The sequence below is a fragment of the Dryobates pubescens genome, chromosome 20, assembly GCF_014839835.1.
Source record: "Dryobates pubescens isolate bDryPub1 chromosome 20, bDryPub1.pri, whole genome shotgun sequence".
Classification (NCBI taxonomy): Eukaryota; Metazoa; Chordata; class Aves; order Piciformes; family Picidae; genus Dryobates; species Dryobates pubescens.
In genome coordinates this window covers 3153175-3174677 of record NC_071631.1, presented here as the reverse complement: position 1 = coordinate 3174677, position 21503 = coordinate 3153175, and the positions used below count along the sequence as shown (strand labels likewise).

Sequence of the window (21503 nt, the reverse complement as noted above, 5' to 3'; positions counted from 1 at the left end):
AGGCAGCCCCTGTTGCTGTTGGAAGGCAGCTCTTCTGTGAGCATATTGCAGAATGAATATTTCATCATTTCCCTGCTGCACATGAGCCAGGAGTGAAGCTGATCTTCTGTTTACATTGCTCAGACTGTAGTGCACAACACAAGGATTGGAAGTGGACACTGGGAAGGCTGACATCTCAGCCCTGTTGCTGAGGAAGCAGTTGTGCCCCTGGATAGAGATCATAGAATCACAGAATGGCTTAGGTTGGAAGGGACCTCAGAGATCATCCAGTTCCAACTCCCCTGCCATGGGCAGGGATCCCTCTCACTAAAGCAGGTTGCTCAATACCTCATCCAACCTGACCTTGAGTAACTCCAGGGAAGAGACATCCACAACCTCTGGGCAACCTATTCCAGAGTCTCACCACCCTCAAACTGAGGAACTTCTTCCTCAGCTCCAGTCTAACCCTGCTCTCCCTTAGCTTCAAATCATTCCCACTTGTCCTGTCTCTAGACACCCTCATGATAAGTCCCTCTGCAGCCTTCCTGTAGGATCCCTTTGGGTATTGGAAGGTAGCTCTAATGTTCCTCTGGAGTCTTCTCCAGGCTGAACACCCCCAGCTCCCTCAGCCTATCCACACAGCAGAGCTGCTCCAGCCCTTGGCTCATCTTTGTGGTCTGCTCTGGCCTCACTCCAGCAGCTCTGTGTCCTTCTTATGCTGGAGACACGAGGACTGGGTACAGTATTTGAGGTGGGGTCTCAGCAGAGCAGAGTAAGGGGGCAGAATCCCCTCTCTTGACCTGCTGCCCACACTCCTCTTGATGCAACCCAGGTCATAGTTTGTCTGCATGTTTTTCTGCACAGCCCCAAGCTCTCCACAAGTGTGAGCTGCCTTGGCTTTGTGCTTTCTCCCCTCCCTTCCCCCCCCCTCCACCTTAGACTGTGATCCCTTTAGAGAAAGGCTCTGTCCACCAAACAGTGCCAAGTGTGATAATGCTTTTGTCCTTGTCTGGAAACTTAAGTTCTACTGCAATAAAATTAGCCTGATGCAATCATTAAAAAGATATACTCCCATAATAAACCACTTTCCAGAATTGAAGCTAGCAGCTTGTGTTGGCAGAGTGCAAGCTGGAATCCTCTCCCTTCCCAGACTGGACATCTCTGTCACAAAGCAGGACACTTGCCCATGAATGCATCTCCATGATGAGTTTCATGGTGCTGTTACACCTGCAGAAGGTAGGAGTCCAGGAGGAATGCTATTAGAAGCTGCAGTAGCTACAGGAATATTTACACTGCCACCCTGAGCCTGCTGCTGGGTGACCTATGGCTGAAAGGAGGCTGGAGCCAGCAGGGGGTGGGTCTCTCCTCCTAATCAGAGGAAACAGCCTCATGTTGCACCAAGGGAGGTTCAGGTTGGACATGGGAACCAATTTCTTCCCCTAAAGGGTTGCCAGGTCTTGGCCCAGGCTGCCAAGGCAGTGGTGGAGGCCCCACCTGTGGAGAGGTTTCAAAGCCATGGGGGAGTGGTGTGGAGGGATGTGGTTTAGCATCCAGCTTGGTAGTGCTGGGCTGATGGTTGGACTCAATGATCCTGAAGGTCTTTCCCAGCCTAAAAGATTCTGATTCCCTGGCTCTGTTAGCTCTTACACTGACCTTGTTCATTCACTGGTGTAGCTCTGGAATAGAGAGTGGTGAATCAAGAGGGATGCAGCCATTCTGGAAGGCTTGGAACTTGCTCTTCTGGCACCAGGGCTGGTGGATAACCTACAGAAGGCATAAAGCAGGTGGTCCCTGGGTGCAGCTTGTCCTGTCAGGGCTACTGGTTCTTGTAGCCACCAGCAGAGCTGAGATAAAGGGCCAGGCAGGTGGCTGACTGCTCCACTTGGGAAGCTGCTGCATTCCCATTGCTGGAGCAAGGTGTGTGAAGGTGCCTTGTGTCCAGCTTCTGGCCCAGAAGGCTCCAGCAAATTTGGCAGAACGTTGTCCCCTGTCAAATACAAATTCCCCTGGAACTTTACAGCACAGACACGAGCATTGTCCTTTCATACCCTGCTGCTTATTCCTGCTCCTGGGCCGAGGGGATAAAAACAGAATGATTTTTGCAAGTCCTCAGAGGAGAGGCAGAGGTGTTTCTTGTCATGTTCTTCACATTTCCTTTTTTTTCAGGTAAGGTTTTGTCAGTCAAGCTTGAGCTGAACTAACTCAAACCTGAAAACAAATTATGGAGCTCTGCATAAATCCTCTTGGGCTTCCCAGATCTCTTTCCTGTGCCTGCTGACATTTTCCAGCAGCGGCCAATAGAAATGGAGCTCCCTGCTAGCCCAGCTGATGAGCAAAATATTGCCTCCTGGTTTGTCAGCTTTTGGAAGACTGATTTGCTTTGGGTTGGGTTTGGTTTGGTTGGTTTGCAAGAAGCAATTTTCTTTCAGCTGTGTCCAAAGCACATCTTGGTCAAAAAAACCCAAACCAACCCTCATGAACATGCAAATGTTTCTGCAGATTGATTTGCTCTGTCCTCAACTTGTGTCCTGGATTTCTCTGTTTATTTGTTTGTTGGGGTTTTTTTTTTTGCTCCAGCTAGGTGTTAAGATTACCTAAGTGGTTTGTGTTTTTTTTTTTCCTGGCTGCTGTTTGGTTTAATCAGGAGCTGTGCAAGGAGGACATGGATATTTTTTATTGCTCCTAAAGCCTTGTTGCCTTTCATGTGACCTTGGAAGGGTTTGGAATGCGATGGCTCTGACCTTGGAGTGATGCTCTGACCTTTGTGCAGCAGCAGGAGCTTTTATGCCATCAGGAGAGGGAGAGAGACAGCCTCTTCAATTTCCCAATTTCCTGAAATTGTCCTGATGGCATTATCTTACAACTAGAATTAACAATGTGCAGTGGAGAGAGATTCAGTATCCCCCCCACTGCCTATTGAGTGCCCAGCTGGGTGAAAAAAGAATGTGGACTGTAAGTCACGGAATCACAGAGTGGTTCAGGTTGGAAGGGATCTTGGAGGTCATCTGCTCCAACCTCCCTGCTGTGGGCAAAGGCACTTCTCAACCAGGCTTGGTTGCTCAAGGCCTCCTCCAACCTGGCCTTGAACACCTCCAGGGAGGAGGCAACCACAGCCTCCCTGGGTAACCTATTGCAGAGGCTCACCACCCCCTTCCTGAAGAACTTCTTCCACAGCTCCAGTCTAACCCTGCTCTCCCTCAGCTTCAAACCATTCCCCCTTGGCCTGTCTCTAGACACATTCATGAAAAATCCTTCTGCAGCCTTTCTGCAGGTTTGTCCAGGCACTGGCAGGCAGCTCTAAGGTTCCCCTGGAGTCTTCTCTTCTCCAAGCTGAACACCCCCAGCTCCCTCAGCCTGTGCTCATAGCAGAGGTGCTCCAGCCCTTAGCTCCTCTTTGTGGCCTCCTCTGCACTCGCTCCAGCAGCTCTGTGCCCTTATGCTGGGGACTCCAGACCTGGGTGCAGTATTTGAGGTGGGCTCTCAGCAGAGCAGAGTACTTCAGCGTTAGAGGACTGAGGCTTGTGGCTCTCTGGCACTTTCCAGATTATTCAGCCCAGCTGGGCCTGATTTTTAGCACTCAGTGCTAGCTGTGACATTCCCAGTCCTGTGCAGCTTGCTGGCACCGAGCTCCTCCATCCTTTCAGTGAACTCCACGAATAAATGGAGCTGAAGTGGAGGAGGGAGGGAGGGAGAGTTCACTCCTGTATGTATTATGTATGGACAAAAATGCATTGAGAGAGGCTGACGCCAGGTGCTATAGAAATGCAAAGCACTTCAGCCTGCCCTTGTTAACGAGTTCTGTGCTTAGCTCTGATTTACTCCCTGATGGCTTATGGGGGCTGTCCTAACTCTCATTGATGTAATAAACAGGGTACACACACACACACCAAAAAAAAAGAGAGATTCCCTGGGTAGAAAATATGATTGACCATTTTAGAGTCTCAAAGGTGTGAACTTTGTCTGGCAGAGAGAAGTTCCACTAAGCATTTTTGAGGTTGGGGTTTTTTTTTGGGGGGGGAGGGGAGCACAGAAGTAGGTCAATCTCATTATAATTGGCTATAATGAGCCCAGCTCTGCAGGTGTGTGGTGGGGTTTTTTTTCACCTGTGAGCTGGTTGGCACTCAGAAGTGCAGATGCCATTGGTGCCTTTGAAAAAAATCAAAATCATCATCATGATGATAATAAAAAAGGGGGCAGTGAGAAATCAAAGGAGGAATTTCTAATCTAATTCATTTCAACTTGAAAGCCTGGGTTATCTACAGAGGCAGGGGTAAACAAGCCAGCAGCAGGGAGAAAAGAGAGAGGAAATGCAGGCAGCAGCCAGAAGCAGCTCTCCCCGTGGGAGAGAATCATAGAATCAATAAGGTTGGAAAAGACCTCAGAGATCATCAAGTCCAACCTGTCACCCAACACCTCATGACTAACTAAACCATGGCTCCAAGTGCCACATCCAGTCCCTCTCTGAACTCCACCACCTCCCTGGGCAGCACATTCCAATGGCAAATTCCTCTTTCTGCAAAGAACTTTCTCCTCGCCTCCAGCCTAAACCTCCCCTGGCACAGCTTGAGTCTGTGTCCTCTTGTTCTGGTGCTGGGTGCCTGGGAGAAGAGACCAACCCCCACCTGGCTACAACCTCCCTTCAGGAAGCTGTAGACAGCAATGAGGTTTCCCCTGAGCCTCCTCTCCTCTAGGCTAAGCAACCCCATCTCCCTCAGCCTCTCCTCACAGGGCTGTGCTCCAGACCCCTTCCCAGCCTCCTTGCCCTTCAATCTCTCAATGTCCTTCTTAAATAGAGACACTTAAAAAAAGGTGGAATTCTGCTTTTGGTCTCACTACAGTTACCTTGCAGACTGGCTAGAATTAAGATATGGTGTGGAGGAGCTTTCAGGTGGCCAAGAAGGTCAGCAGCATCCTGGCCTGGATCAGCAATGGTGTGGCCAGCAGGAGCAGGCAAGGGATGGTGCCCCTGAACCCAGCACTGGTGAGGTCACTCCTTGAGTAGTGGGTTCAGTTTGGGCCCATTGCTCCAAGAAGGACATTGAGGAGCTGGAGTGGGTAATGAGAAGGGCAACAAAGCTGGAGAAGGATCTGGAGAACAGGGCTGGTGAGGAGCTGGTGAGGAAACTGGGGGTGTTTAGTCTGGTGAAAAGGAGGCTGAGGGAAGACCTTCTGGCTCTCTACAACTCCCTGAGAGGAGGTTGGAGCCAGGTGGGGGTTGGTCTCTTCTGCCTAGTATCTGGTGATAGGGCAAGAGGAAATGGCCTGAAATTGTGGCAGGGGAAGGTTAGGTCGGAGATGAGGAGCAGTTTCTTTGCTGCAAGAGTGGTCAGGCATAGGAACAGGCTGCCCAGGGAGGTGATGGAGTCCCCATCCCTGGAGGTACTCAGGAAATGTGTACATCAGGGCACAGCTTGATGGCCACGGTGGTGTTGGGCTGATGGTTTGACTCCATGTTCTCAGAGGGCTTTTTCAGTCGAGGCTCTCCTGTGAGTAACTCCATTCAGGGCAGCAGGAGTCACACCAGTTTGCTTGGAGTGACTTTCCCTTTGTGCCTTAGAAGACATTCAGGTAAAGCAGCAGCAGCAGCAGCAAAGAGAGGGGAAACATGAAGGAGAATTTGTCACTTGAGCTGTTCCCAGGCCGTAGTTATGTCCCTGTTTCCCCAGAGAGGAGAAATCTCATATAGCCAGAAATTGTACATCATGGCAGTTGATCTTTATCTGTGGGCTGGAGTGTTTGCAGGTACTGCTTCGGGGAAGGAAAACGGATTTGAGGGAGATGTTAAATATTTAGCTGGTGGCTACAGGACTGGGCTTTTGTTCTCAGAAGATGTAGTCCTGCAGCAGCTTCTCAGGAATACTGATTGGAAGACATTTGCTATCTGCTGAGCCTGCCTGAGGAGTTGGGAACCTTGCAGAACTGGGTGAGAGAGAGCTGCAGCCTGGCAAGGCTGGGTCTAGCTGACATTTCCTTTCCTGTGTAGCCCCATCAGGTCTAGCAGGGGTTTGCAGTGTAATGGCTTTTGACTCTGGATCTCATCTGTGTTGCTCTGAACCTTTCATGCCTGTAGGAAGCCAGCATGGCCAGGCAGGCTTGAAGCCTGTTCAGTCCCTCCCTGCACAAGTGTGTGATGAAGAATGTGTTGGCTTTGTCGTGGGCTGTGCTGCCCTGCAGTGGTCCATTGCCACTTTGGGATACTCAGACCACTGACAAAGTGGGAACAAAGCCTTTTCCTTACAGCAGTGTTCATGGAAAGACCCAGGATGAAACCTACTGGGCCATGGTTTCATGGCCATGGTGGTGTTAGGTTAATGGGTGGACTCAAGCTTTAGAGGTCTTTGGGTTGGAAAACACTTCTGTGATTCTCCCTGCTGGAAGATATTTTCAGGCTGGTGAACAATGCTCACCTGGAAAAAAAAAGAGGATGGGGCCAAAAGAACTGCTGTTGTGGGAAGAATATCATCATCTTGCAGAGTCTCAGGGGTTTTCCTTTTCTTTAATTATTATTATTACAGCTACTCAAGAATGGTTTCTTCCAGGCTTTGAACTATACATAGAATACATAGAATACATAGAATAAACCAGGTTGGAAGAGACCTTCAAGATCATCGCGTCCAACCCATCAACCAATCCAACTCCGCCCAAGCAACTAACCCACAGCACCAAGTACCCCGTCAAGTCTTCTCCTAAAAACCTCCAGTGATGGTGACTCCACCACCTCCCCAGGCAGCCCATTCCAATGTGCAATCACTCTTTCTGTATAGAACTTTTTTCTAACATCCAGCCTGTATCTCCCCTGTCGCAGCCTGAGACTGTGTCCTCTTGTTCTGGTACTGCTTGCCTGGGAGAAGAGACCAACATCCGTCTGTCTACAACTTCCCTTCAGGTAGTTGTAGAGAGTAATAAGGTCACCCCTCAGTCTCCTCTTCTCCAGGCTAAGCAACCCCAGCTCCCTCAACTATGTCCTGCTCTTTCCTGAGTCAGGACAACTCTAATTTCTAATTAGTTTTCTTTCTTGCCATTCAATTTTCATGCAGCCCTGGCCAGCCAGCCAAGTCATTTGGTGACTCAGTTCCTCATTATGTAGGACATCCATTAGGTTGTGGCTGTTCAAGGTGAGGGGTGGTCTGTCTCTCTTTGTCTGCACAGTTGGGTGCTCATCTTGTCTCTTACTCAAGTGTAACTAAGGCTAAAAGACATGGTCAGCTTTGACATTGTCCTTCTGCTCTGTGGTGGCCTCTGAACCCTTCATGCCTGTAGGAAACCAGCATGGCCAGGCAGGCTTGAAGCCTGTTCAGTCCCTCCCTGCACAAGTGTGTGATGAAGAATGTGTTGGCTTTGTCATGGGCTATAAAGGGATGCCTGAGCAAGCATCTGTTTCCCTGTTAGCAGCAGCTGCTGCAATCCAGCTGTTATTAGCCCATTATTTTCCAGCTAGAGGAAGCAGTGCCCAACAGATGGGTGTCTGGGGTCCAAGTTCCTGCAGGGAGGACAAAACTGCATCTTTAGATTTTACACTTATCTGGTCCCTGGGACCATGAGCTGAGAAGAAGCTACAGTGGCAAGAAAAGGACTTGGGGGATGATGGTGGATGAGAAGCTCAGCAGGAGCCAGCAGTGTGCACTCACAGCCCAGGGAGCCAACCAGAGCCTGGGCTGCAGCAAAAGAAGCACAGCCAGCAGGTCAAGGGAGGTGATTCTCTCCCTCTGCTCTGGTGAGAACCCACCTGGAGTACTGTGTCCAATTCTGGAGCCCCTATTAGAGGAAGGATCTGGGGGTGCTGGAAGGGGTCCAGAGAAGTGCCACAAGGATGAGCAGAGGGCTGGAGCTGCTCTATGAAGACAGATTGAGAGAGTTGGGGTTGTTCAGTCTGGAGAAGAGAAGGCTCTGAAGAGACCTTATTGTGGCTTTCCAGGATCTGAAGGGAGCTCCAAGAAAGCTGGGGAGGGACTTTTGAGGGTGTCAGGGAGTGACAGACTGGGGGGGGATGGAGCAGAACTAGAAATGGGTAGACTGAGATTGGATGTTAGGAAGAAGTTGTTCCCCAGGAGGGTGGTGAGAGCCTGGCACAGGTTGCCCAGGGAGGTGGTGGAAGCCTCATCCCTGGAGGTTTTGAGGCCAGGCTGGCTGTGACTGTGAGCAACCTGCTGCGGTGTGAGGTGTCCCTGCCCATGGCAGTGGGGCTGGAACTGGCTGATCCTTGAGCTCCCTTCCAACCCTGACAATTCTACGTTTCAATGCTCCTGTATGATTTGGTTTGGTGCTGAAGATGTTCAACGTGTGTCCCCCGCCCCCTCCACCCCTTTTGACGTGTGCTTCTGTCTTCTTTTCTCTTGCCAGCCCAGAACTGCAGCCACATTTTGCAGGGCCCAAACGGGACGATACAGAGCCCAGGCTTTCCCTATGGCTACCCAAATTATGCAAACTGCACGTGGACCATCACAGCTGAGGAGCAGAGCAGGATACAGCTCGTGTTCCACTCCTTTGCTTTAGAGGAAGATTTTGATGTATTGTCTATCTACGACGGCCTGCCTCAGCAGGGGAATCTGAGAACAAGGTACATTGCTCATAACAGTGATGTGTACAAACATGCTCCCATCCCTGCCACTGGGATTCAGCCTGGCTTGGAGGTTTGTGCTGCAACACACTGAGAGTGCTGCTTCATGAGCACAGGGGTTTCATTTTCTTTTCCTCTTCCTTTCTTCCCCCCCTTTCCCCCACACTTGTTTTGATTTCTTCTCTCTGATAAGGTTTGAAATGTTTCTCTGAATGCCTGACAGTAGTGATTTACCAGGAGTCATTCTTAGACATCCAGAGAAGTTAATTAGAAAATGGAGCAAGAGGGAAAGCAGAGCTAAACGTGCAGAGGAGCTTCCCTCAGCCCAAAGACTCGCTCTGAGTGGGAGGATGGATAATGGGTTTGGGTTTAAAGCTCTGCCAGACGCTGTGTTGGGTGTGTTTGGGTAATTCCCTACCTTGCAGTCTGCTCAGCAGCTGGACAGGGCTGATACTCTCGCACAGGACTAAACTGCTGGGTGTTTGGGGGCAAGGAGGGAGAGGCAGAAGCCTGAGGAGGTTGGCTCTAACCAGCACTTCCTTTCCTATATAGCCCCCCTCAAGTAACAGAGCTTAGTGTAAGGACTCTTTTCAGGCTGGAAAAGAGAAGACTGAGAGGGGATTTAATAAATGTTTATAAACAGCTGAGGGCTGGGGGTCAGGAGGGAGGGGACAGGCTCTGCTCACTTGCTCCCTGGGATAGGACAAGGAGCAATGGATGTCAGCTGCAGCACAGGAGGTCCCACCTCAACACAAGGGGGAACTTCTTTACTGTAAGGGTCACAGAGCACTGGAACAGGCTGCCCAGAGAGGTTGTGGAGTCTCCTGCTCTGGAGACTTTCAAGGCCCCTCTGGATGTGTTCCTGTGTGACCTGAGCTAGATTGTATGGTCCTGCTCTGGCAGGGGGTTGGACTCGATGATCTCTTTCGGTCCCTTCCAGCCTCCTGTGACTGTTCATGGATTCTGATCTCTGAAACTCTCAGGTGCCATCCTGGTACTAATAAAAAGAGAAATGAGAGACTGATTTGGGGGGAACAACCCCCAAAATGTTACTGTGGTAGCAAAAGATGTGCAAGGTGCCAGACTTCTGTGTTGGGGGAAGTCTCGATCTGAGACCCGAGGCATAGATGAAACCAGTTTGGTGTTCATGATGTGGCTGCTCTGGTCTGATGGGGGGTTCTGATTGCAGCTGAAGTCTGGCAGTGATGCAGTCCAACAAGTAATAAAACAGTGCTGGAATAATCCCTGGCTGAAACGCTGTGGCCATGAACTGCCTTAGAAATCAAATCTACTCCGAAGCACTTCAGTTTCAAACAGGTCCTTTGACCTCTGTGTCTCACCTAACTCTGAGTTAAAGCAGCACTGGTGAAACCCAGCTCTTTATGTAGATGATTTCAGTTATGCAAATAAATCAGATCTTCATCTTGGAACTGTGCTTGAGAATCATCTTGATTAAATGATGAAGTCCCATAATTAAAAGGTAGCATAATGCTCTGCTTCGAGTATTACGTAAAGGCTGCCTACATCTGGGGATAGATTCTGCTCAGGGAGCTTTGCATGGTGAGCAGTCAGGGGCTGCTCTTGCCCCAAGAAGTCCCCTGGCAAATTGCTGCGTGCATCAGCAGTGCCAGATGTTTCCTTGTGCCCTCCAGACGTCAGGGGGAGGTTCTGCTGAAGAAGCAAAATGAGTGAATGAAATTAAGGCAGAATTAGGCTTGTGGTGGAGTAAATTAGTGAGACGCCGGAGATGAGTTGCGTGCAGATCTTGCTCTGAGCTGCGCTGAAGTATGATATGGCCCTGATGGAGTGGGTCCAGAGGAGGGGCACAAAAATGAATACATAGAATACATAGAATAAAGCAGGTTGGAAGAGACCTTCAAGATCATTGCGTCCAACCCATCAACCAATCCAACACCACCCAAACATCTAACCCACGGCACCAAGCACCCCATCAAGTCTCCTCCTGAAAACCTCCAGTGATGGTGACTCCACCACCTCCCCAGGCAGCCCATTTCAATGTGCAATCACTCTTTCTGTATAGAACTTTTTCCTAACATCCAGCCTGAACCTCCCCTGGCACAGCCTGAGACTGTGTCCTCTTGTTCTGGTGCTGGCTGCCTGGGAGAAGAGACCAACATCCGTCTGTCTACAACCTCCCTTCAGGTAGTTGTAGAGAGCAATAAGGTCACCCCTGAGTCTCCTCTTCTCCAGGCTAAGCAACCCCAGCTCCCTCAGCCTCTCCTCGTAGGGCTTATGTTCCAAACCCCTCACCAACATGATCAGAGGGCTGGAGCACCTCTGCTACGAGGACAGGCTGAGGGAGCTGGGGCTGTCCAGCCTCGAGAAGAGAAGGCTTCAGGAGACCTTAGAGCTGCCTTCCGGTACCTGAAGGGCTACAAGAAGGCTGCAGAGGGACTGTCTGCAAAGGCCTGCTGTGACAGGATGAGGAGCAGTGGTTTGAAAGTAGAGAAGAGCAGATTTAGGTTGGATGTGAGGAGCAAGTTCTGCACCATGAGGGTGGTTGAACACTGCAACAGGTTGCCCAGGGAGGTGGCTGAGGTCCCATCCCTGGAGATACTCAAAGTCAGGCTCAACAAGGCTTTGAGCAACTTGCTCTAGGGGAGGATGTCCCTGCTGACTGCAAGTGAGTTGGACTGGATGACCATTAGAGCTCCTTCCAACACAAACCATTCTGATTTTTATGTATGGTCCTACAACAGGAGTAACAGAAAGGGCATCTTCCTGCAGTTGACCAGAACAAGAAACCTCTGAGATAGAGCTTGGATACTGTCCTGATAATTTATATCCCTGCACTGGGGGAATATGAGGAGACAAATGAGGTCCTCCCCTTACACCACTGGTGAACTTTCATGCACAGCTTAGGTAGATAAGTGGAAGCTGTGGGATGAAAGCAGGAGCACAAAGCAGTGTGAGAGCATAACGCCTCTAATGAGATGAGGTGTCCAGGAAATGGGAACTGGTTAGTACAATGGAGCAAAGTGAAATGGATGAAGGCATTGAGGAGGCTTCCTGGAGGTCTGAAAGCACTTACAGACGACTTACAAAAGGAAATGAGACATGGACTCTTGTGTGATGGACATCTGCATTCTTCCCCTGGATGTTTCTAGATTACTGACTGCAGCACCTGGGAGCTGCTCCTCTGTGCTTTCTGGCGTCTTGCTGCTTCGTGCAGCTACTTTGGGTTTTTTTGTTCATCAATCTCCCCTCATTAAACACTGGAGCTGTTGCCCAGCACTTTTTTCCCCCCTTCTCTTTTCCCTGTGGCTATCAATTCTGGCTTTTTTTCTCCAACTGCTTTCCAAACATACTCAATTCATCATCCAAGTGCCGCGTTCGAAGATGGATGACTGCGCTTCGTTCACCAAAGCTCGTGCTACCAGGAGGTGGGCCAAAGTAAGCTGTAAGCAGGTGTAAAAAGGGGGGGGGGGGAAATGAGGGCTTGCTTCCTTGGAGAAGGTGGTAGTGGTTTTGCTCAGTGTGTTCAAGGCTGATCAATAAATGGGTTAGCAGAGAAGAACTCTATCTCTTTGCTTCTCCCACTCTCCAGCTCTTATTGTTGAGCATCATTGATGTGCTCAGGAGGTCAGGCCTGCTCGTATCGTAGAATGGTAGAATGGCCTAGTTTGGAAGGGACCTCGGAGATCATCTATTCCAATCTCACCACCGTGGGCAGGGACACCTCTCAGCGTCATCCAGTGTGGCCTTAGACACCCCCAGGGAGGAGGCAGCCACAGCCTCCCTGGGTAACCTATTCCAGGGTCTCACCACCCTCCTACTGAAGAACTTCTTCCTCAGCTCCAGTCTAACCCTGCTGTGCCTCAGCTTCAAACCATTGCCCCTTGTCCTGTCTCTAGACACCCTCAGGAAAAGTCCCTCCCCAGCCTTTCTGCAGGTTCCCTTCAGGTATTGGAAGGCAGCTCCAAGGTTCCCCTTGAAGTCTTCTCTTCTCCAGGCTGAACACCCCCAGCTGCCTCAGCAGAGGTGCTGCAGCCCTTGGATCATTTTGACTGCGAGAAGAGAACAGTCTTGGTGCTGCTGACACTTTCTTGTGCTGAGGGCTGGAGCCTGGTTCCTTATCTCTGGCCCCTGCTCTTCCATGTAAGAGCTTCCTTGGCCTGACATGTCCCAGGGTCATGTCTATGTGCATCTCTGAGAGGGGGTTAATAATTGTGCTGGCAAACACCCTGTTGTCTTGCAATTTAATGTGGTGTGAAAGTTCCCTAATAGAATAAGAGCAGCCTTAATCCAATGAGACATTTGCTAATAAACTGCTTTACTGTATATTAGGGAATTTGCCTTGTGCATTTGTGATGAGCATGTGAATATTAAATGCATTTCAGGGTCTTAATTTAGACATCCAGAGCTGTTGTCATTTTTCAGTGCCATGACTTTGCTTTGTTAGCTGAAATCAGAGCTGGCTCCCAAGCCCTTGCTCCTTCAGCTTTTCTCCAGCCTTTTGGTTTTCTTCCCAACGCCACGCAGTGGCTTTCGGCAGGGACCGCTGCACCACAGGCTCACCTTTGAAGCCTGCCAGCAGTGATGGCTGCAGATTTCTCTCTCCCTTGACCTGAGCAGGAGAGTTTCGTTCTTTCAGGAGCTCAGCTGAGGTTTGTAACTTCTCTTCAGTGCCTCTGTGCGACTTTCCTCCTTCTAAAGCAGCGTTTGTGCTCATTACACCAGAACAAAGTCTGCCAAATGCTCATCCTTCAAGTTCCTAACTACTCTGAACTGCCAGTGGGATCAGAGGGATGCATGTGGAGACCTGATCTGAAAACTGCAGCTCCTCAAGAAGAGTTTTGGGGTGGGGTTTTTTTTTGGGGCAAATTCCCATTGTGCTTTGCTGATTGTGTCATTGTTAAGAGGATGCTCCAATCAGGTTACTTTCCTGATTGGTTTCCCACCGTGCTGGGCTTAAAAGCTCAGCAGAGACCTGCCTGAAATTTGAATATTTGGAGTTATTTATGGATGTGAGATTGCTGTGGGATTTGGGAGAGTCTCTGCACCTTTTTGTCAGCCTATTGTTAGGTGACACGAGCAGACAGTCGTTAACGAGGAAGCCAGGAGACATCTGCAAGCTTTTTCATCTGCTGCTGCTAATTTGCAGGAGGCTTTTAATGGGGGAATCTTGAACTAGTTGCTGATTTCCTTGTTTGAAGTTTCAGGCTCGCACTCAGACCCAGGGAAGGGATATTTACACTGTCTCTGGGAAGCCAGACGTTTTCAGAGCCCTCGTTTTGTTTTCCTGCAGAGAGCCGCGGAGGTTACACTCCGAGTAGGACTGGTCAATTTAGCAAAGGCAATCTGCTTCCCTTTTGCTATCCAAAGATGCTTAAAACTACTTTGCAAAGCTCCAGGGACAGGCTGTGCAGCCTTTTCTTACCAGGAGAGGCTGCTGACCTGGGTATGTGATGAGCAGTGCTGGGCTAACTGGTATGATTTCAGAGCCCACGGGCTTTGCTTTGCACGTCGTGTGGGTAGGTAATTGTGTTGCCTTTTGCCCTACCTTTCCTGCTCACAGAAAATGCTTCAATGGTACTGGATTTATCTAGCTAGACTCATGGAATTCGTTGGGTTGGAAGGGATCTTTAAAGGTCACCTTGTCCAACCACCCTCCAGTAAGCAGAGGCACCCCCAACTAGATCAGGTTACTCAGAGCCTCACCAAGCCTGACTTTGAATGTCTCTAGGGATGGGACCTCCACCATCTCCTTGGTCAATGTATTCCAGTCTTCCATCACCCTCCTAGTGAATAACTTCTTCCTAAAGTCCAACCCCAATCTACCCTTCCCTAGCTTCCAAAAACCCAGTGCATCCAAAAGCCTAGCTCCTTATGCTAGCCAGCAGTTTGTGTTTCCTCAGAAGATTCATGGAATGGCTTGGGTTGGAAGGGACCTTAAAGGTCATCCAGTTCCAACCCCCATGCCAGGGGCAGGGACACCTCCCACCAGTCCAGGTTGCTCAAGGCCTCATCCAGCCTGGTCTTGAGCACCTCATGGAAGGTGGCATCCAACCCGGCCTTAAACACCTGCATGAAGAGAGCATCCACCTGTGGCAGTATCTCCCCACCTTTACTGTTGCTAGGAGGTGTAGATTTACACAGCCGTGGGGAACTGTCCCCTTTTGACATCTAGAGGGTGTATAGGGTTAGTGAACACATTTGCCAGTCCTTACTGCAACAGCTTGAAGCTTGAAGCAGAGAGGAAATCTACCTCCAGTGCCCTCAGCCCCCCGGCACCGTGAGTGACTTATCTCCTGGCTCAGGGCTCCGCATTATGCACGGTGTCGTCTGCTGGAGTTGCTGTTGCTCATTAGAGCTGCTCATCCTTCTTCCCTGACAAATGACCCCCGAGTTAGGAGGAGGAGGGCTCCCATCAATATGCTGGGAGTGCAGCTAAAGCAACCATTTGCTCTCTTTGGCCATATTTAATTGACTGAAAGATTAAGTATTTTGTTTGAACTGAAAATTATGTGATGCCGGTGATAAGAGCTGAATTATCTGCTGGGGTGACCTATTTAGAGATACAGCAGAATACCTGGATCCTGCCTGCTGCTTCTTGATAACCTTTTAATTACTCTTTGGAAAAAAAAAATAGTAAAAATAGTCTGGGTGACTAGGACTTAATTACCAACCAAGAGAACAAAGCTTTTGATCCTCAAAACAATGGAAGGGAAGAGGAGGAGGAGGAGAGGAGGAGACAAAGGGAACAGAGAAGGAGAGACTTCTCCCCCACCTCTTACCATGTGGGTTTGCTTACAAACCTGGGTGAAAATTGCATTGGGAGTCCTGGCTTCACAGGTACTGGGTGTGCTGGGGTTCTAATTCAGAGTCACAGATTGCATCAGGTTGGAAGGGACCAGCAGAGGGTGTCTTGTACAAGCCCCCTGCAGTCAGCAGGGATGTCTCCAACTAGAGCAGGCTGCCCAGGGTCACAGCAAGTCTGATCTGCAGTGTCTCCAGGGATGGAGCCTCAACCACAACCCTGGGCAACCTGTCCCGGTATTTCACCACCCTCACTGTGCAGAACTTCCTCCTGATATCCAACCTAAATCTGCCCTGCTCCAGTTTCAAACTGTTGCCCCTTGTCTTATCCCCACAGGCCCTTCCACACAGTCCCTCCCCAGCCTTCCTGTAGGTCCCCTAAAATGCTTCTCTAAGGTCTCCCTGGAGCCTTCCCTTCTCTGGGCTGAACACCCCCGGTTCCTTCAGCCTGTTAAAGGAATTCCTGGAGGAGGAGGAGGAGGATTTGCCATCTGATGATACAGAGAACTTAGATTATTTGTGTTGAGTCACCTTTGGTCCTTTGGCATATTCCTTTATAGCTACCTCATGTCTCCAAGGTGACTGAAGTTCTCTTTACTAAGGATAAAACCAAATAAAACAGAGGGCCAGCTAAATCCTTCTGTCATCTGTAGTGAACTTCAGAATCCTACCTCCTTTTTCCCTTTAGCAGAGCAGGGTTTGTGGTTCTCTTGTTGTTGTTGTGTGGGTTTGGGGGTTGGGTTTGGGTTTTGGGTTGGGTTTGGGGTGGGGTTTGGGGTTGTATGGGTTGGTTTGGGGTTTCGTTTGGTGGTTGGGGTGGGGTTTGTGTTTGGTTTGGAGGTTGGGGTGGGGTTTGGGGTTGGGTTTGGTGGTTGAGGTGGGGTTTGGGGTTGGGGTTTGGTGGTTGGGGTGGGGTTTGGTATTGGGTTTGGTGGTTGGGGTGCAGTTTGGGATTGGGTTTGGGGGTTGGGGTGGGGTTTGGGGTTGGGGTTTGGTGGTTGGGGTGGGGTTTGGTATTGGGTTTGGTGGTTGGGGTGCAGTTTGGGATTGGGTTTGGGGGTTGGGGTGGGGTTTGGGGTTGGGGTTTGGTGGTTGGGGTGGGGTTTGGTATTGGGTTTGGTGGTTGGGGTGCAGTTTGGGATTGGGTTTGGGGGTTGGGGTGGGGTTTGGGGTTGGGGATTGGGTTTGGTGGTTGAGGGTTGGGTTTGGTGGTTGGGGTGGGGTTTGGGGTTTGGTTTGGTGGTTGGGGTGGGGTTTGGGTTTGGTTTGGTGGTTGGGGATGGGTTTGGGGTTTTGTGGGTGGGTTTGGGGTTTGGTTAGGGGTTTTTTTTGTCACTTCTTATTAACTCTGTGGGAAAAAGACCACAACAAGAACAACAAGCCAAACCACATCAATTTATATTCTCTGCTTTAGAATAAAATACAATTAATATTTTTTTCCCCCTGAGAAGATCCTTCTTTGAGCTGCTCCAGCAGCATTAGAGCCTTTCACCACCAGCCCTGATGTTTGGTTGGGAGGAAGTGCTGAATATTTAAACCTGGGTCTGTGAGATCACTGATGGAACTAGAGCTGAAAGTCCAGGAGAGCTAATGGAGTTAATGCAACTGCATCAGGGGCTGCTCGGTTTGGAGAGGCTGCATTCAAGGTTTCCATATTTATTAGGAGAGTGTGCATCAGGGTGAGTGATAAAAGCTGATGATTAAATCAAGGTAGGAGCTTTTTGCCTGCTGGAATGCTGAACACAGCAGGCTTAGGAGGAGACCTGACTCTGATCTTTCAGCAGCTTGTTAAGCAGATGGAGAGGTAAAGTGATGGAGTAGCCTTGGTCTGGGTTTCGGGGTGAATAGTTTGCACTCTTACAACACTGAGTTGCTGGAATGTGTCCAGAGAAGGGCAGTGAAGCTGGTGAAGGATCTGGAGGAGAATCCTATGAGGAGTGGCTCAGGGAATTGGGGTTGTTCTGTCTGGAAAGGAGAAAGCTGAGGGCAGACCTCATTGCTCTCTACAACTCCCTGCAAGGAGGTTGGAGCCAGCCGGGGGTTGGTCTCTTCTCCCAAGTTAAAGTGACAGAAAGAGAGGGAATGGCCTCAACTTGCACCAGGGGAGGTTTAGGCTGGAGATTAGGAAAAGTTACTCTCCTGCAGGAGTGGTCATGGATTGGAACAGGCTGCCCAGAGAGGTGGTGGAGTCCCTATCCCTGCAGGTATTCAAGAGACCTGTGGCCATGGCCCTTTGGGACGTGGTTTAATGGCCATGGTGGTGTTGGGTTGATGGTTGGACTGGATCATCTTAGCAGCCTTATTGATCTCTGGCTCTAGTGAGCTGGACTACAGAATTCCTTGCAGGCATGGCTCTCCCCTGCTGTGTCTAGGACAGGGAACTGTCTGTTGTTGGGCCTTAAGGTGTTGCTGTTACTGAAGTAATATTTGGGTCTCCGAACTGTTTTTGTTTTCCCTTCTAACCTGCTGCTGAAATGTATTTACAAGTAAAATCCAGCAGCAGAGCCTGACAATGACTTGCTTTGAATGAAGGTATGCTGAGTGTATTAAGGGTGGAAAGATTTTCTGTAATTGGACAACACCTAATAGATTTTAATTAAGACTCTGCCCTGGAACAGTCTGCTGCTGATAGATCTGTGAGCACTGCATGCCATTAGTAATTGAGGTGGGTTTGAAATGGGTGAAGTAATGTGTGGAAATGCTAGGGGAGGAAAGTGGTGCCCTTAGTCTTCTGTGCCCAAGCTGATGCAATGCATGAAATCCTCCTGTCCCTTTGATGTTATGCTATGGAGGGAGGCAAGGGGAGATGCTCGTGAAGTGTCCTTGATGATGAAGGCTGCAGAGGGACTGTTTGCCAAGGCCTGGAGTGATAGGATGAGAGGCAATGGTTTTGAAAGTAGAGAAGAGCAGATTTAGATTGGGTGTGAGGAACAAGTTCTGCACCATGAGGGTGGTGGAACACTGCAGCAGGCTGCCCAGGGAGGTAGTGGAGGCCACATGCCTGGAGGTATTCAAGGATATCCCATTTTTCAATGTGAATTCTTTGGTTGGCATTCATTTCCTTTGATCTGTAAGCTGAATGTGTGAAATGCTCCTGTTCTAGCATGTCTATCTATCTATCCAGCCAGCCATCTGGGGGCCTACAAGAAAGCTGGGGAGGGACTTCTGAGAGTGTCACGGAGTGATAGGACTGGGGGGAATGGAACAAAACTAGAAGTGGGTAGATTGAGATTGGATGTTAGGAAGAAGTTGTTTCCCAGGAGGGTGGTGAGAGCCTGGCACAGGTTGCCCAGGGAGGTAGTGGAAGCCTCATCCCTGGAGGTTTTTGCAGCCAGGCTGGATGTGGCTGTGAGCAACCTGCTGCAGTGTGAGGTGTCCCTGGCCATGGCAGGGGGGTTGGAACTGTCTGATCCTTGAGCTCCCTTCCAGCCCTGACAATTCTATGATTCTAAGGTCAGGCACAACAAGCCTCTGAGCAACCTGCTCTAGTGGAGGATGTCCCTGCTGCCTGCAGCAGGGTTGGTCTGGATGAGCTTTGGAGGTCCCTTCCAACCCAACCCATTCTGTGATTCTATGTATTTATGCACATATCAATGCAGTGTTTGAAGTGACACAGTCCCAGGGGTTAACACAGAATCACAGAACTGTGGTGGTTGGAAAAGCCCTCTAAGATCATCCACCTAAGACCACCATGGCCATTAAAACCATGTCCTAAAGCTTTCATTCTCCTACCAGGAATGGCAATTTCCAAAACCAGTGGGTGAGCTCCTGGGGTCAGAGCAAGAAAGATTAGATCTTTATTCTGTTTTGTTTTAGCAGTAGAGGGAGAGAAAGTGAACTCACTCCTAGCCCTTGAATGTTGCCTCACTTTTAGATTACAGTGCCCTGAAAAGGAACAGGGTGCACTGTCTTGGCATGGAAGGGACAGAACAGCAAAGGGAAGCAGCAGAATGAGTTATGAGCTGTTAGTTCTTGAATTTGGGTTGCACAGCTGCTGTGTTACTGCAGACCTCTCTGATGAGATGACCACAGTCTGATTCTGCCTGCATAAGAACCTGCACAGAATGTCTTTGGGGCTGATTAGAGCAGAATCAGGCCTTGAAAAATAGTTTCATTTTTAGTCAATAGATATTGACAGTGCTTAGCAAAAGGATGGACACTTTCTTTGCTGCTAATTAATTAATGGCCTCAAGTTGAGCCAGGGGAGGTTTAGGTTGGAGATTAGGAAGAATTTCTTTGCTGCAAGAGTGGTCTGGGATCAGAACAGGCTGCCCAGGGAGGTGGTGGAGTCCCCATCCCTGGAGGTGTTCAAGAAACCTGTGGCCGTGGCACTTGGGGCCATGGTTTGGTGGCCATGGTGGTGTTAGGTTGGTGGTTGGCCTTGGATGATCTCAGAGGGCTTTTCCAACCCAAACAGCTGTGTGACTCTGTGATTAGTGTCAGTTTCCCATGAAAGGGATGCTGTGAACAGTGCAGCAAAGCAGTGGGTGTGCAGAGGTGGTGGCAGAAGCAGCACAGGCAGAGCACTGAGATGTGTTGATGATCCCTCACTTGAGTAAAATCAGATGGGTGTCCTGTTCTGAGCCAAGCAGCTGCTCTGCTCACTGGCACTGGGCAAATGGCTTACCTCAGTTTTCACACTGTAAAGTTACATCATCACTAGATAATGAAGTTTGGAAGGGATCTCACAGAATCAATAAGGTTGGAAAAGACCTCAAAGATCATCAAGCCCAACCTGTCACCCAAGACCTCATGACTACTAAACCATGGCACCAAGTGCCACATCCAATCCCTATTTGAACACCATCTTGTCCAACCCCACTGCCAGAGCAGGGCCACCTAGAGCAGGTTGCATAGAACAGTGTCCAGGCAGGTTTTGAATGACTCCAGAGATGGAGACTCCACCATCTCTCTGGGCAGCCTGGCCTTGAACACCCCCAGGGAGGAGGCAGGCACAGCCTCCTCTGGGCAGTCTGTGCCAGAGTCTCACCACCCTCCTACTGAAGAACTTCTTCCTAAGCTCCAGTCTAACCCTGCTCTCCCTCAGCTTCAAACCATTCCCCTTTGTCCTGTCTCTAGACAGCCTCAGGAAAAGTCCCTCTGCAGCCTTCCAGTAGGACCCCTTCAGCTATTGGAAGGCAGCTCCAAGGTGTCCCTGGAGTCTTCTCTTCTCCAGGCTAAACAACCCCAGCTCCTTCACCCTGTCCTCAAGGAAGTCCACAGCCCTGCCTTCCAATCCACGTTCCCAAAGGCAGGCAAAATGTCTGCACTTGGATCTTATCTTCCTACCACAGTGACTCTTGAGGTCTAGAAGGTTTTGGGTTGGTTTGGGTGGGGCTTTTCTGAGTGCATTTATCTTTAAGGTGTGACCTTGAGGTTTTTCTCAGGCAAAGCAGCTCTCCAGCCTGTGTGTGTTTCCCTTTTATCAAAATTAATGACATTCTCCAGCAGATGATACAATCTCAGCAGATCACAGCAGATACAATGAGGTTGTGGAGTGCTATTCCTTGCAGCCTCAAACAGAAAATTGACAAACCTGCAGGGCCCATTGACTCTCCCTCATTATGCTCCTCTTGGGTGGCAGAGGGTGGCCCAGCTCCTTTCTTTGCCTGTCCAGAAATGGATTTTTTTTGGTCTGCTGTGAGAGCAACTGCTGACATCTGAGCCTTTTTCTTAATAAAGAATGGAATCCTCTGTTTACCATTTCCCAGCTGCTTGGAAAACAGAAAAGCTTCTGCAGCCCAAAGATGGCCTTGGATCTTTAGCAATTTTTAGTGTGTTGGGGGCTTCCAGCTGATTAGAGCTGCTGCCCCTGGGAGAAGAGTCTCAGGAAGGAGATAAATCATAGAATTATAGAACTGATTTAGTTGGAAAAGACCCCTCAGATCATAGAGCCCAACCTTCAGGGGCTGCAGTGATAGGATGAGAGGGAATGGGCTGAAGCTTGAGGAGGGGAGATTTAGACTGGAGATGAGGAAGAAATTCTTTACAGTGAGGATGGTGAGACCCTGGAACAGGTTGTCCAGGGAAGTTGTGGATGCTCCCTCTCTGGAGGTGTTCAAGGTCAGGTTGGATGAGACCTTGAGCAGCCTGGGCTGGTAGGAGGTATCCCTGCCCATGGCAGGGCCTGGAACAAGGTCCCTTCCAACCCAAACCATTCTGTGAATCTATGAACCTAAGACCACCA

The 21503-nt window shown here is 49.7% G+C and overlaps 1 protein-coding gene across 1 annotated transcript in view; it reads left to right on the top strand.

Moving 5' to 3' along the window:
• The window catches only part of CSMD2 (CUB and Sushi multiple domains 2), a 316793-nt gene that overhangs the window by 25449 nt on the left and 269841 nt on the right, over positions 1-21503 (top strand). The window contains exon 2 of the mRNA XM_054170896.1: positions 8320-8536. Coding sequence (XP_054026871.1) covers positions 8320-8536 — 217 coding nt within the window. The remainder of the gene's footprint in view (positions 1-8319; positions 8537-21503) is intronic.